The sequence below is a fragment of the Stegastes partitus genome, unplaced genomic scaffold, assembly GCF_000690725.1.
Source record: "Stegastes partitus isolate 25-593 unplaced genomic scaffold, Stegastes_partitus-1.0.2 Scaffold38, whole genome shotgun sequence".
NCBI classification, from domain to species: domain Eukaryota; kingdom Metazoa; phylum Chordata; class Actinopteri; family Pomacentridae; genus Stegastes; species Stegastes partitus.
Genome location: NW_007577769.1, coordinates 922029 through 937108, shown reverse-complemented (window position 1 = coordinate 937108; position 15080 = coordinate 922029). Strand labels below are relative to the sequence as shown.

General features: G+C 42.3%; 1 protein-coding gene across 2 annotated transcripts in view; it reads left to right on the top strand.

The window, feature by feature from the left end:
* LOC103373486 (ubiquitin carboxyl-terminal hydrolase 22) overlaps positions 1 to 15080 on the top strand; it is a 31980-nt gene that overhangs the window by 12489 nt on the left and 4411 nt on the right. For both annotated transcript variants that reach the window (XM_008303393.1, XM_008303387.1), the window contains 8 exons: positions 1132 to 1264; positions 6367 to 6480; positions 6582 to 6683; positions 9130 to 9296; positions 10901 to 11060; positions 11621 to 11726; positions 12886 to 13044; positions 14130 to 14256. In XM_008303393.1, the coding sequence (XP_008301615.1) occupies positions 1132 to 1264; positions 6367 to 6480; positions 6582 to 6683; positions 9130 to 9296; positions 10901 to 11060; positions 11621 to 11726; positions 12886 to 13044; positions 14130 to 14256 (1068 nt within the window). The remainder of the gene's footprint in view (positions 1 to 1131; positions 1265 to 6366; positions 6481 to 6581; positions 6684 to 9129; positions 9297 to 10900; positions 11061 to 11620; positions 11727 to 12885; positions 13045 to 14129; positions 14257 to 15080) is intronic.

Below are 15080 nucleotides of genomic sequence, written 5' to 3'. Positions count from 1 at the left end.
GGCTGTGTGTGTCTATCACACAAGTTAGTTTCACACCATGTACCAGAAATGGAAAACTGATAAATCTCCCAGATCAATAGCTTCTTTTTCATTTTGTGCAGCTTCACCTGCTTTCGCAAGTGCTTTCCTTCTGTCTTCTCACAATAAGTGGGTGACTCATTGCGGCAGGTCTGCAGCCTGAAAGGCTTTGATTAGACTGCTCTCTATTCGCTGTCTCCCTCCTTATTCAATTTCTCCCTCAAAGCAGGCATGCCGATGACTTTCTGCTGCACGTTTCCTCACCTTACCAAACACATTGTTGAGAGAAAGGGTTGAGTGTCATCACAGCTGCAAAGTCTTTGCATTTACTGATGTGTGAATTGTTTTAAAATTGCCCAACTTATGGAATGTATACAATCTCCATACGATACATTTATTACGCTTTCAGGAGAGCAATTACATCAGGAAAATTTCTTATACTGAACAACCAAATCTTCAAATGCTTGATCTGGCTGTCTCACATTCACATATTTTTTTCACTTCATCTTGGGGCTCCCCTTTCTCAAGACTCTTGTAAAATGTTTGAAGGTGGGGGCTTGTGTTCTAGTGCAGTCACTTTATGGCTTTTTGCAGGTTTGCCAATGATAGCAGGCATTCTAATGCAAAATTCCTCTGGTCTCCTCTGAGTGCTGTCGTCAAACCAATCACACACACACACACACACACTCCGACTGCTGTTAGTGTGTGCTTCAGACAGATTCCACTTATGTCCTCCAGTGTACCTGCCAAGCATTAAATCCCATCATGGCCTGCATGTATTAGAGAGTGAAAGATTTGGTGTGAAAATATGTTGTTATGTATTTGCATTTGATTTGTCAGCGGGCCTGGCAATTTTAGGTCTTTCCTCCATATCGCATCTTTTCAAGTACTGTGTCCTCTGAAGTGTTTGCGTGACTGACTGGAAGATAGAAATCTAATTCAGTTGGCAGGGAGTTCCGCTTTGTACGCCACTTTACATTACAGCTCAGGGCTCTGTCCTGCAGCAAAGTATTTTCTCACAACGCCGACTTGTCCTCTCTTTGCTTGTTCTCAATTCCTTTTCTCTTCTGTCCTCCCATAACCCCCTGTCCTCGTTTGGGTTTTTCTCTGCAGGCCAAGTCGTGCATCTGTCACATGTGTGGCGCCCACCTGAACCGACTCCACTCTTGTCTCTACTGTGTTTTTTTCGGCTGTTTTACGAAGAAGCACATCCACGAACACGCAAAAAACAAGAGACACAATCTAGGTAAGCCACTCACTCCCTCAGTAAGTGTTTCAGAAAGTATTACCATATAATGTTAACTTTTTTTAATAATATGTGTCTTTAATTTTTTTTAGCTTATTGTTGTTGTTTTAAATGATTATATATACAGAAAGAGATGTTGAAACAAATGATTAGTAAGCTATAAATGTATTTGTTCTGCATTTTGGCCCAGCTTTCACCTGCACAATTGCCCAATCATGGTACATCTCAAAACTAACATAAGCATCCATCCATCCATCCATCCATTATCTATACACCGCTTAATCCTCACTAGGGTCGTGGGGGGGCTGAAGTCTATCCCAGCTGACTCAGGGTGAAGGCAGGGGACACCCTGGACAGGTTGCTAGTCTGTCACAGAGCCACACATAGAGACAGACAACCAAGCACACTCACATTCACACTCACGGACAATTTACAATCACCAATTAACCTCAGCATGTTTTTGGACTGTGGGAGGAAGCCAGAGAACCTGTAGAGAACCCACGCTACACGGAGAACATGCAAACTCCACACAGAAAGATCCCGGGCGTCCTAACTGGAACACGAACCGGGGATCTTCTTGCTGCGAGGCAACGGTTCTGACCACCGAGCCACCTTGCAGCCCATAAGCAAGCATGCAGATTGTAGAATGTCTCAAAGATAAGGAAATGGTAGAGAAGGCAGGGAGCTGAACACTGGTGATTTGGAAATGTGTGCAAGATATCCAGGCGACCTACGAAATGCAACAAACCATTACCATCCCATGGAATATACAGAAACCTGCAGTTGTTTGCACTAGCAGTCAATTAGTAACAGTGGTGATGTTAGTTCAGACCTCAGCAGTTGCGTGTGTTTGCCTTTCAGTCAGTTCAGTCTTTTCTGGCATAGGATAGTTGTTTAGTTGTTGGCTAATTTAGAGACTCATTTTCCCCAAATTTTACATTTTGATATTATATATATTATTATTTTTATATAATATGTATTTTGTTATTACGATGTCACATATGACGGTAAAAATAACTGTCAGTGCTAGTGCAGTCTGACTCATCAGATGTAGGATGCAGGTGTAGGCCGGCCTTTACTTCCTTTCGTCAGCTGGCTTTCTCTTTCCTTTCACTATCTGCGTGCTACTGTTTTCAAATTCCACTTTGCTCTGGGAATTGACGACACCAACCTCCAAGCTCGCACCCTCCACGCTAAAATTCTTTTTGCAGTTTTGCCAAGGCTTTGGATTATGCAGTAAGGCACCCCTGCTAGTTTTTTTAGGAGAATTTTCCAATCTAATGATAGAGCTCATCTCTCTGCATGTGAATGTTCCACCACAACAATTCCCCCGTCACTATATTGTAGCGCCACCCTAGACCACTTGAATTGGTTTAAAGAAATACAAACAAGGCAGAATGTTTTTTTTTCTTATAGTAGAATATAGTGAGGTGCAGCCAGACTTTTCTGTCTTAAAGAAATGGGCAACGAAACCCAGTTAGCGTCTAACCCGGGGTGGGCAATCCTGGTCCTCGAGGGCCACAATCCCGCATGTTTTAGATGTTTCCCTCTTCCAACACCTGATTCAAATGATCAGGATCGTTATCGAACTTCTGCAGAGCTTGATGATGAGCTGAACATTTGAATCAGGTGTGTTGGAAGAGAGAAACATCTAAAAAATGCGGGACTGTGGCCCTTTAGGACCAGGATTGCCCACCCCTGGTCTAACCACAAGTGCAATAGTGCAGAGTGTGAAGTACAGATATATTGTTAAACAAACAAACTATATATATATACACATATATAAACTATGGTATTTAAATGAATATATGGCATGGTATATATTTACAAATGGATATGTGCAAATTGTAGGGCTGCAAGTTTGCACAATTGGTTAGCACTGTTGCCTCGCAGCAAGAAGGTCGCCGGTTCGCGTCCCGGAATCTTTCTGCGTGGAGTTTGCATGTTCTCCCCGTGCAGCGTGGGTTCTCTCCGGGTTCTCCGGCTTCCTCCCACAAGTCCAAAAACATGTTAAGGTGATTCTAAATTGTCCGTAGGTGTGAATGTGAGTGTGCTTGGTTGTCTGTCTCTAAGTGTGACCCTGTGATAGACTGGCGACCTGTCCAGGGTGTCCCCTGCCTTCGCCCTGAGTCGGCTGGGATAGACTCCAGCCCCCCCACGACCCTAGTGAGGATTAAGCGGTGTATAGGTAATGGATGTATGGATATGTGCAAATTGTATCTTTGGTGCAGTGGACATTAAAAAATTAAATAATCTGTAACAATAGCAAACAGTAATCAAAGTGCAATGTATAATTAGCGCAGATATTGGGTACATATCCAAATATCGACCAATGTTAAAAAAACAAACAACCAAAAAAAACCCCAAAAAACTGTTTTGATATTTTCATATCACTCAACCTTACTTGTACGTATGTAATTAGTTCTCAGGTCTCACTGAAAGAAGAGATCTTGAACCCAATGAGATTTCCTTTGTAAATAAAACTTAACTTAAAATTTTGGGCAGCTTCCCCTGCTGAACAGTCAGGGGAGCTGAACCTCAGTCTCGCTGCCGCACATCACAATTCCAGTGGGAGTCAGTCAGATGTCATGGGTTTACGGTACTACTATCGCCTTCATCCAGCAGCAAGGTGGGAGGAGTGGTAGGCTGTTTTAATCCACAGCTACCAGACACCCTCGTTTCAACCATGCTAATTATGCAAATGAAACTAATAAGCAAGATTTTGATATTACCCCGATGAGGACAGCTAAATATAGAAACAATGGAGACAATGAAGTGACTTGGTAGTTGTCTTAATAGCTTTAATTGATTTAATGCCTTTCAACAGTTTGGTTACACACACAGCCCCCAGTGCAGGGCTACAGTGTTAATTAGCTTTGAGCTTTCCACAGGAGCCCCTCTGACATTGGCACTCTGTTCATCTCTACCTCTAATCAAATTAATCCAAACTCCTGCTAGACTACTAGAAAGCAAGCTCCCTTCTCAGGGCTGCTTTTTCATCTTTTTTACTTCCCGTTCATAACTGCTTCACTCTCAGGAGTCTTTTCATAGCTTCTTCCACATCACTTTTTTTTAAAAATATACCTCATTCTCTAGTCCTCTTTCCTCATCCTGTCAGTCTTTGCTCTTGTCCTTCACTCAACTGAGCAAGACAGATGAAGTCCTTTTAATGTCTCTTGCAGTACTCGCTGAATACATCTTGTCTCACTGCCACTTGTGTTGCTCTAATTTTTTTTTTTAACTGGGTGTTGAGGAGAGCATGGTTTCTAAACGTAGCTACACTTCACCAGAGATAACAATAATGACAGAAAGATTATCGTGTTCATCTGGTATTTTTTTTCCCTTTTCTTATGCATTATATATATATAGCATATATGTAACAGTCTAAATATATATAACGAAAGTTTGAATATATGGAATGAAAGTCTGAATATATATAAAGAAAAGATGGCGGCACGCATAGATACAGCAGCCCCTTCCGTGAACAGAGAGAATGAGTGTTTTGAGGGTCTTGTCTATCCCAGACGTTCTTTCCAGAAAACTAGCCGAGAGACTTTGCTGAACATCAGGGCAATGAACGTCGCTATAATTGTGGCGGCCACTTGTGATTTGGACACACTACACCAACACGGAGTCCGATCAGAGACTATACCGGCAGTTACCCGAGAGAGAAGGAAACGCCAACGGTACACACATAAACAAAGGAGGTTCCAACACTTTATGGAGAGGGTGTGAGGAGTCCCTGACAATATTCAGTGTCCTGCTTCTGCAGCGACTCTGGAAAAGTTCATAGCTAGCTGTCTGTCTGTCTGCCCGCATGGATCCCGGCTCTCTTCCTCGTCCTTTGTTAACGTTCGTACCGTTTGCACTTCCTTCTCTCTCGGGTAACTGGCGGCACAGTCTCTGATCGGACTCTGTGTTGGTGTAGTATGTCCAAATCACAACCGAGCGCCACAATTTTAGCAGTGTTCATTGCCCTGACGTTCGGCAAAGTTTCTCGGCTGTAAGTTTTGTGGAATGAACAACTGGGATAGACAAGACTCTCAAAATTTTCACTGCGTCTATGTGTGCCGCCATCTGTATGTAAACCCAAAGAGATTCGTTATATATATTCAGATTTTTATTCCATATATTCAGACTTTAATTATATATATAATTTCCCAAATGGCATGCCATATATATATACACACACACACACACACATACAGCGCCCTCCATAATGATTGGCACCCCTGGTTAAGATGTGTTCTTCAGTTTCTAGTAAATTCAGTTTTTGTCTAAATAATATAGGACCACAATGAAAAAAAGAGGAAAATTCAACCTTTAATGAAGTGCATTTATTCAGTGTGAAAAAAAATCCCACATTAAAAAATAATTCTTTTACATCAAATCATGTGTGCCACAATTATTAGCACCCTTGATGTCAATACTTTGTACAACCCCCTTTTGCCAACAATTCATTTGAGTTGAGTTGAAGGTTACATTTTTCTACAATTTTCAGTGTGAGAGTTTGCTTCTGCAATAAAAATTGAATTTCTTTTAAGGCTTTTAACACATCTTAACCAGGGGTGCCAATAATTATGGAGGGTGCTGTGTATACATATATATATATATATATATACATACACAAATACAAAAAAAACCCCACCAGTGTGATGACAACACAACATACACGAGTCAGGTTTTATACATGATGTGTTAGCTCAATTTCTCAGTGTGGGTAGTGCCAAAAACAGAAAAATGTCCAGTTAAGCTAAAAATAGGTTGTCACGGCAACAGAGCTGAGGTATTGTTGCTGTGGAGTTTGAGAATGGAAAAGGTGGTGTGTCTTTGTAGGAAGCACAGGTGGGGGTGGGATACAAATACACCTATCAGTGCTCCCCTCACATCTCCTGTAATTGTTCCGTACAAGCAATGAGATGGTAGCATATTGCAGTGATCGAAAAGTGTAGGGAGGAGAAAGCTTTTATCTTAATGCTGTTTGTGCCAGTGAGGTTGGACAGAAAAATAAAACCCAATGTGTATTACTGTGCAAGAAGAATCTATTTGTAATTATGTTGCAATCTCTCTCCTTCTCCTCTCTTCTTCCTTCCCGCTTCCAGCAATAGACTTATTATACGGTGGAATATATTGTTTTGTGTGTCAAGACTACATATACGACAAAGACATGGAGCAGATTGCCAAAGAGGAGCAGAGGAAAGCCTGGAAATTGCAAGGTATAGCATCCTGCTTTCTGTCAGAGAAATTAATACAGCTTTTGAAATTAGGCCATCTGACATCTGGGTGCCATCACATTTGTGTTTCTTTGTATCCACAGGCATAGGAGAGAAATACACAACATGGGAGCCAACCAAGAGGGAGCTAGAATTATTACGACACAATCCAAAGCGGAGGAAAATCACTACGAACTGTACCATAGGTGGGCAATAGACTGCACTGCTCAGTCTGCGAGTCTTAAACATCACAGCTTTTCATACTTAGACGGTTGCGCATGTGTGTGTGAGAGTACTGTGGGGATTCTCCGTTGCTCTGTGTGTGTACGTGTGCCTATGGCGCAAGTGTACTTGGGGTCACTCATGCATTTAAGTGCGATACCCAAGGTCAACAAGGCTGGGCAGCCCCACAGGCAGTGCACTGGGAGAGGCAGAACACAATGTTCCCTCTCTGATAGATGCACAACACAACAGGCCTGAATTTGTCTCTGTGTTTCCCCAGAACTTGCTTTGTGTCTGTTCTGTCTTCTCATTTATCTATTGCTTTTTTTTTTTTCTTCTCTGTCTCTCTTTTGTTGTGTCTCTAATTTTGTCCATGTACTGAATTCACCATTCTCTCTGCCCCCTTTTGTCTGGTATCCTTCAGTCTCTTATATCTTCTAACAGCGCGGTTGGCCTTCCTGATTGGGCAGTGTCTTTATGTATGTGTGCACGCCAGGACTAGTCTGAAGTGTTTAAGCTCTTACTGAGCGCTCTCTTCCAAAACTAAACCTTGCTCAACTGGAGTAGAACCAAGACCTTGCTGTGTCTCACCTGTTCTACTGGCCGTCAGTGAAGGGCTTTACTGTCTCACACTAAATGAATTCATTCACAGTTTTGGAGTCTTTTCCAGGATACACACAGTTTTTCTGGCAGACCTGACTCAACTTTCTAGCCATGCAAACAGTGTCAGTGGTCTTAATGTTTACTAATTAGCCTTGTATATTTAGATGTATGTACTACATGCTGTATAATAGGTTTAATTTTAAATGGATTAATATCCCTATTTTCACCATCAGAGTACACTAAGCAAAACACGATAACGAAATGTTTGCAAATTTCGTAAAAAAATAAAATCCTCTTATTAAGACACAATTACACCTTAAGTCATGATTATCTTTATATTTGTGATGTGTTTACAAGGTGCCACAAGGTGCACAATTCAACTAAATCTCAAACCAAGCCCAAGGAACTGTCTTTTGGACTGTGGGTGATAAAATCGTGGTGAGCCATAGATCAGGGCAAGGCTATAAAACCATTTCTAAACCTTTGAGTGTTCCCAGTAGCCCATTGGTTCAATAATTGACAGCTTCAGAAGTTCTCATGGGAGACAACCGTCTTTACAGCATTCCATAAAACGGGCCTCTATGGTAGAGTGGCTGGATGGATACCACTGTTGATTAGAAGACATATGACAGCTTGGACTCTGCCAAACATCATTTAAGGCACTCCAATAGCATGAGGCGAAACATTCTTTCGTGTAATGACTAAAAAAACTTTAGATTTTTTAAATTAACTATGTGTGGGACACAGCAGGCACTGCTCATCTCCTGGCTAATACTGTTGTTGTTGGTGCGTGGTGGTGGCAGCATCAGGCTATGGGGGTATTTCTCAGTGGCAGGGACATAGGAAACTGTCACATCTTAGTGAGAGATAACTGCACGAGAGTGACCGCTCACCTTTTCAGCACGACCACGACCCAAAGCTTGAAGCAACTGCAATGCTGGTATAGCTTTGAATAAATCTCTCACTGTCTTTGACTCGTCACACCAAAGCCCACACTTAAAACCCACAGAACAGCTATGCAAAGACCTGAAAATGGCAGTTCACAGATGGTTCCTGAGAGGATTTGACAGTAAGAATGGGATCCACTGGCCAAATCCAGGTGTGGATGTTACTGAAGACTTACCCAAGAACATTTTAAACTGCACATTGGAGCTCAAGGGGCTTCACAGTGTACTAGGGGTCTGAATGTTTTAGTAAATTAGAGATTACATATTTGCAAAGTTGTTGATGAAACCTTTCATAACTCTCTCATTATGGGTTAGTGAGTGTAGGTTAATCAAAAATGGTGATTTTATGAATTTTATGAATTTAGGATTAAATCAACAACAGAACTGTGCAAAAAATGAAAGATTCTGAATACTTTGAGTCTACCATATGAGTGGGTACATATAGGTCTGCAACTACCAAATATTTTAAATATTTTTTAAGCTGGCAATTATTTTTCTAATTAACTGTAAAAATGCCCATTGTAATATCCTAGAACCAAAAGTAATGTCTTCAGATGCTTGTTTTGTTAAAAACTTAAAGATATTTCAAAGATATTCTGTCTACTAGCACATCACATTCAGAACAGCAGCACCTGAGAATGTGTAATAAGGTAGCATTTGACATTTGATTTAAATTGGTTAAGACATCATTAAAATATTAGTATTATTTGCAAGGTTCTCTGGTTACCGATTCATTAATGCTGTCTATTTCTGTTGGTTTCTAAGAAGGAAGTTCACTACAGTTACTACTGAGTCCAAACAAACAGAGAATGATCAGCTTACTGTCATACCATTGCCATGTTATTCTCATTTTTGTCCTCCTTTTCTTCTTGTCTTGCAGGTTTACGAGGGTTAATAAACCTGGGCAACACATGTTTCATGAACTGTATTGTACAGGCCCTAACACACACACCACTGCTGCGAGACTTCTTTCTCTCTGACAGACACAAGTGCGAGATGCAATCAAACTCCTGTCTGGTTTGTGAGATGTCGCAGCTCTTTCAGGAGGTATGCAATATTTGTGTGTCTGTATTTAGTACATAGGTTTGTTAAGTCTCACAAAAAAAAGAAAAAAACGTGGTTTTACTCAACACACAGCCATAACTTGAGAGTTTTTGTTTTTTTGAACAACTATGCAATACAGAATATTTCTTGGAGTGTAAACCCACCGCAGAGGTCTGAGTCACTGTTGCGCTTTTTTGTTGAGTCCAAAAAGAAAGGCAGAGTGGAGGGATAAAATGCTGCCTGAAAGGAATGTACAGAGCCATGTACAAGGTAATAAGTAGAATGCAGTAATTAAACTCATACAGTCAGTGCACATTACATCACACAGCCATGTGTACAGCCTTTGCTACAAAGGTTTTCCTTTTCATGTGCAACAAACTCATCAACCGAAAGTGTTGCATAATGGCTGCCTGATCTGCTCCCACACTGTCTTACTTTCTTCTTACACCCTCTCACTTACTAGTATGTATAGACCCACAGATGGCAAGTGGTGTTATAATGTGTGATGAGTTGATTCATCACCACCCCCCACCCCCCACCCCCCACAACACACACAGAATGCAGAGTCCTGTGTGTTTAGCTGTATAACACGAGGGAGGTAATTGCTTACCTCTATCACCCAGGGAGGCAGATGTTAATTGAGTCTGTTTCTGTCTGAGGCAGAAAGTTTAGGGTCATTTTCATTTTTTCTAATTTTTTTATTTTATGAGAAAAAAATCCTGACATATGCAGAATTATTGCGCATGTCCAACTCGCGTCCTTTTCATCATCAAAAGTTATCATCCGACTTTGCAGACACACTCAGGCACAGCTTTTTAGGTTTAAATAGTAAAGAGGTGCGGCCTGTTTTGATCAGCCACTTTCTCTCTTTCGCTCCCCCACTTCCTCCTCCTCTTGTATTATCTTTTGTTTGTCAGCCACCTTTAAACTGTCGAGAAGGGGAAGAGTCTGTATGATTCAAAAAGAAATGTCGGCATGTTTTTCCTTCTCACAGCTGAATCACACTTCAGAGAGAACTGTGGAGAATAAAATGAGATGTGTGCAACATCTGCGTGACGAGAAATGAAAGCCAGCATTAATGAGCTCTCGTTGAAACTTTATAGGACTGTTTGCACTCTACCAGCTCTTGCGTTCTACTCAGCTCTGTTGCTTTCTTATCCGCATCTTTTGACCCTGACCTGGATTGTCACTCACTCGAATTCCCATGTCAACCCAGAGACTCTGCAACACTTAACAGATGGATGTTTTTGCTCCAAGCCCTCCTCTTTTCCAGCCATCCACTTTGACTTCTCTGTCTTGCACCTCACACTTCCCCTCTCTGTGGATGTGCTGTCATTATAGCTGGTGCAGTTCGGTGACATGTGTTGGAATTCATTCATGTCTGACGAGACCTGTCAAAAGAAGTGATCAAAAGGGTTGGATCACCTCCACTAATAGAACATTTGTGTTATGTTCAACAGTAAATTATAGATGGATCGTGAGTAATGTACCAATGAGATTGACAGAAAAGTGAGAAAATAACACACTTACCAAAACTTGGAAAATAGGTTAACCCACCTCTCTGTTCCACCCCCACCTCCTCTCCTATCTCTCCTCCCTGCTTTCAGTTCTACTCGGGCCACCGTTCGCCCCACATTCCCTTCCGGCTGCTGCACCTGGTGTGGACTCACGCACGTCATCTCGCAGGCTACGAGCAGCAAGATGCCCATGAGTTCCTCATCGCAGCATTGGATGTACTACATAGGCACTGCAAAGGAGACACCATCAGTAAGCTTCACCTGAATCCCTATGACCAATGACAAAGACTTTTAGGGTCAAACATTACACTAAGTTGTCCTAAAACACATTAAGCTTGAGGGCTGATTTTAGTTATTTGTCACATGTGCATTCTGAATTATTTTCTGTCAGGCTAAGATAGCAGTTTTTTTCTGAATGGTCTAAGAACAATGTCAGTTGAGAATGACAATGTGTCGGTGGCTGAGCCACCTTCTGCCACTGATGCGGCATCTGGAATTATACATTAGATCTACCCACGGAGCACACTGCCTTATTTCTCTGGAAACACCCTGAAGGAGACTGACAATGGTGTGCACCAAGGGGACAAGCAAGCAAGCAGTGTGAGGAATGTCAATAGGCCCTGCTGCAGTGCAATAGCAGTCTGAGTCACCCCCAGACCCAGCAGTAACGCTTGCTCTGATTGGCTAGAGAGAATCCATAGCATTGTAAAGTAGCAGAGAAGTACTGCTGAAAAGTGAAGTGAGAAAGTGCCAAAGAGGCTGGTGGAGGTGGCGCGTGTAGATTTTTACTTCCTGTTCTGTGTCCTGCAGGAGACGACAATGGGAAGAAGGCCAACAATCCAAATCACTGTAACTGCATCATTGACCAAATCTTCACTGGGGGCCTGCAATCGGATGTTACCTGTCAAGTTTGCCAGTAAGTTTGTGTGTCTAATGTGTTTGTGGTGTAAAAACGTGTCAAGATGCAAAGGACAATTTGTTGAAACTAAATCACATCTAAAGTGTTTGCTGCCCATTCATCTTGATGGAGCATCATGTGACCACTTGTATGCCTCCACTTATTCATCCATCTCTCTCTGTTGTCGTCCAATACTCACCTCTCACCACCGGGTTGATTGAAGTGGACACTATCTATCCTCTCACAGTGGCAGAACCACTGGTTGTGTCCTCGCCACTGCTCTTATTCAAAGGCCCAGTCCCTGCAGAGCTGCTTTAATGGGGGTTGTCTAGACAGCAGCGCAATCCAAGCGTTGCCTGCCTGCCCCCTAGAGCTGTCCTGTCACATTAACACTAGCACGCTGCACTGAACTGCAAAGCACCTCGCCCAGACTAGCAGGCAAGCCTTACTGCAGTGTTACCTGCATCCACAGTGAAAAGAGACAGTGCTGATGGAGAATTAGTGATTCTGTTTTGTGTGTCATTCTGACAGTAAGTCAAACCCCTTTATAATTATTAATAGTCTTATTGACAACACATTACCACTGGGTAAGCCCTTAAGCAACGCACTACAGTATCTGAGGCGTTCTAACAGCAGAGGCACCATAATGGTGCCATATTACTGCAGGGTTACTCTGGCATCACTGTAAATGCCTATTTGCCTTCTTAGCCACCCACTGGCACCTCTGGGTATTACAAAACCATGACTCATCTAATCAACAGTGATCATGCGTGGCAGCCCATCTTTGTGTGTATATCTTTACATATACTTGGTTCATTCTCCACTGGATGCCTCCATTTTGCCCAGGCTACGGTCCTTCACGGTCATTGGGCTGTACTAATACAAATTCTTTATGCAAAGCCATTTTTTTTTTCTGATGTAACACTTCATTGAATTGCAAATTGACCTGAAACAACAGTGTGGATATTATGCACATGCACACATTCAATCTCCCAGCGAGCTTAAACAAAAACATGATCAGAATCTGCCAAGGCTGTGTGAATTTAAGCTCACGTATTGCCATCTGTGTCATCATCCTCCTATCATGACCTGTTGTAAGTGACACACAAAGCTACACACTGCTTATTAAACATCCTAATTGGACTCCCTTCTTCTTTTTTTTTTTTTTTTTCTGCAGTGGGGTTTCCACGACGATAGATCCATTCTGGGACATCAGTCTGGACTTGCCTGGCTCATCCACGCCTTTCTGGCCCCTTAGCCCTGGAGGGGATGGCAGCACAGTCAATGGAGAGAGCCACTTGTCAGGATCCACCACGCTTACAGATTGCCTGCGCAGGTATACCTTCGGTCTAAGCTAGCACTAGACAGCTTGCCTTATTTTTCCATTCTTTGGAAAAAAAACAAAACCCAAAAAACACCCTTTGCTTTTGACCTATTTATCTGTCAAACACTATCAACACTATTTCTCAGTCAATTAGGCCGGGGAATATTTTCTAATGCTAAATTAAAGGGGCTTCTTTTGAAAAACCCAGTGGTCAGATGCAGCTGGTGTGCAGAGCTACTAAAAGTTGCGTTCCGTTGTGCTGATGGACAATAACGGCAATAGTATTTAAACATTATTGGATAGAAATGAATTATGGTCATAGCATTTTAAAAGAAAGTGAGGTGTTACCACTCTTTATCTATTGTCTTTCAGCCGTAGCCAAGCAAATTTAATTCATCCCTTCACTTGTATGAGGGGTCACATATGGTGTCTGCTCAGGCACAAGAATTCTGTTATCCTGAGATCTCATCTTCCTCCATCGCCAGGTTGACAGAGCAGGTGTGACCTCTCATATCTCCTCCACTGCCTCTTCATTCTTGCAATTTCTTTTCCTCTTCTCCTTATCTTATGTCATTCCCTCTCCTCTCTACCTAATTCCTTTTCTCCTGTGCCCTCACTCTCTACCTCTCACATTTGTCTCATCCTCCCCCTCTCTTTTTCTCACCTTCTTTCCTGCTGACTTTTTTTTTTTTTTTTTNCCTTCTTTCCTGCTGACTTTTTTTTTTTTTTTTTTACCGCAGCTCCTCGCACACCCCTAGTTGCTGCAGCAAGTGTCTTAAAGGTACAGAACTGGTTGGTGCTGTTGCCATGGCGATAGAGGCGTTGGCAGTACCAGCAGGGCTTTGGGCTGGGTGAAAACAGTGGGACTGCACCAAAACCCTGCTGGCTGGCTTATTATACAGGCCTTCAGATTAACTTTGAGTGCGAGATTTTTGACTGCAGAGGTGCGTTTGGGTGCATACTCTGACAAAACCTGAAACATCCATCCCATACAGAAACCATTCCAGCTTTCTTCCTCTTTCTCCCAGTTTGCAGACCTGTGCGTTCTCCACTCTTACACATCCTTTCTCTTCTCTTTTTATTCCATCCCTTTGCAGGTTTACACGGCCCGAGCATCTAGGAAGCAGTGCCAAAATCAAGTGTGGTGGTTGCCATAGTTACCAGGAGTCTACCAAACAGCTGACAATGAAGAAGCTCCCCATCGTAGCATGTTTCCATCTCAAAGTGAGTCAGCCAATGACAATGTGCTGCCAACTATCACTCATTACATTATCTGTCACTGTCTAACAGTTTGATTATTTAAGGATACACTGAGTTTCACATCAGTCACACATCTAATTTTGTCAGTCATCACTTCAAAACAGCAGAAATATACCAACCTAGAAACTTTGTAAATAATCCTATGTTATGTGGGTTAAGTCATCATTCAAATTTAGCTTTTACAAAAAAAAAACATTTCATGCAAGGTTCAGATTTTGCATTAGCTCAGCTGACTGCTGCATTGCTTGTGTGTGGTGGTTCAGGATCAGAAAAGCTTTATTATTCCCTGCAGGGAAAAGGCAACAGTTGCCCAAGGTTGTGGAAAAATAAAATTATAAAACTTCAGCAGAAAGATGAGGACATTTAAACCGCATAGCCACAGCTGGTCCAGGCTCCTGTCATGTCTAGTAGGGCAGGTTTGTGATTAAAATCTCTGGAAATCATGAAGGAGTGCAGAGCCCAGAGTCCTGTGGTTTTAACAACATCCAGGGTGGCATGTGAAGTCTCCATGGGTATGCAGTATGCATGTAGCCCAACTGCTAACAGTCAATGTCTGGCGTGCAGACATGTGACCAAGGTGGCACCGTTTGTTGTTAAAGAGAGTCACAAGCCTTTCATCCCTTGCCTTGCCACCCTGGGAATTTATTCCTCTCTGCCCAAACTGTCCAAAAGCCATTGATGGTGATGATGGAATACTGTTTCCCTATAACCAATATCACGGTGAAACACTACACTCATGAAAGTCCTCGTGATTCCTCACCAAGGCTGTTAGCTCGTCCATCTTATTG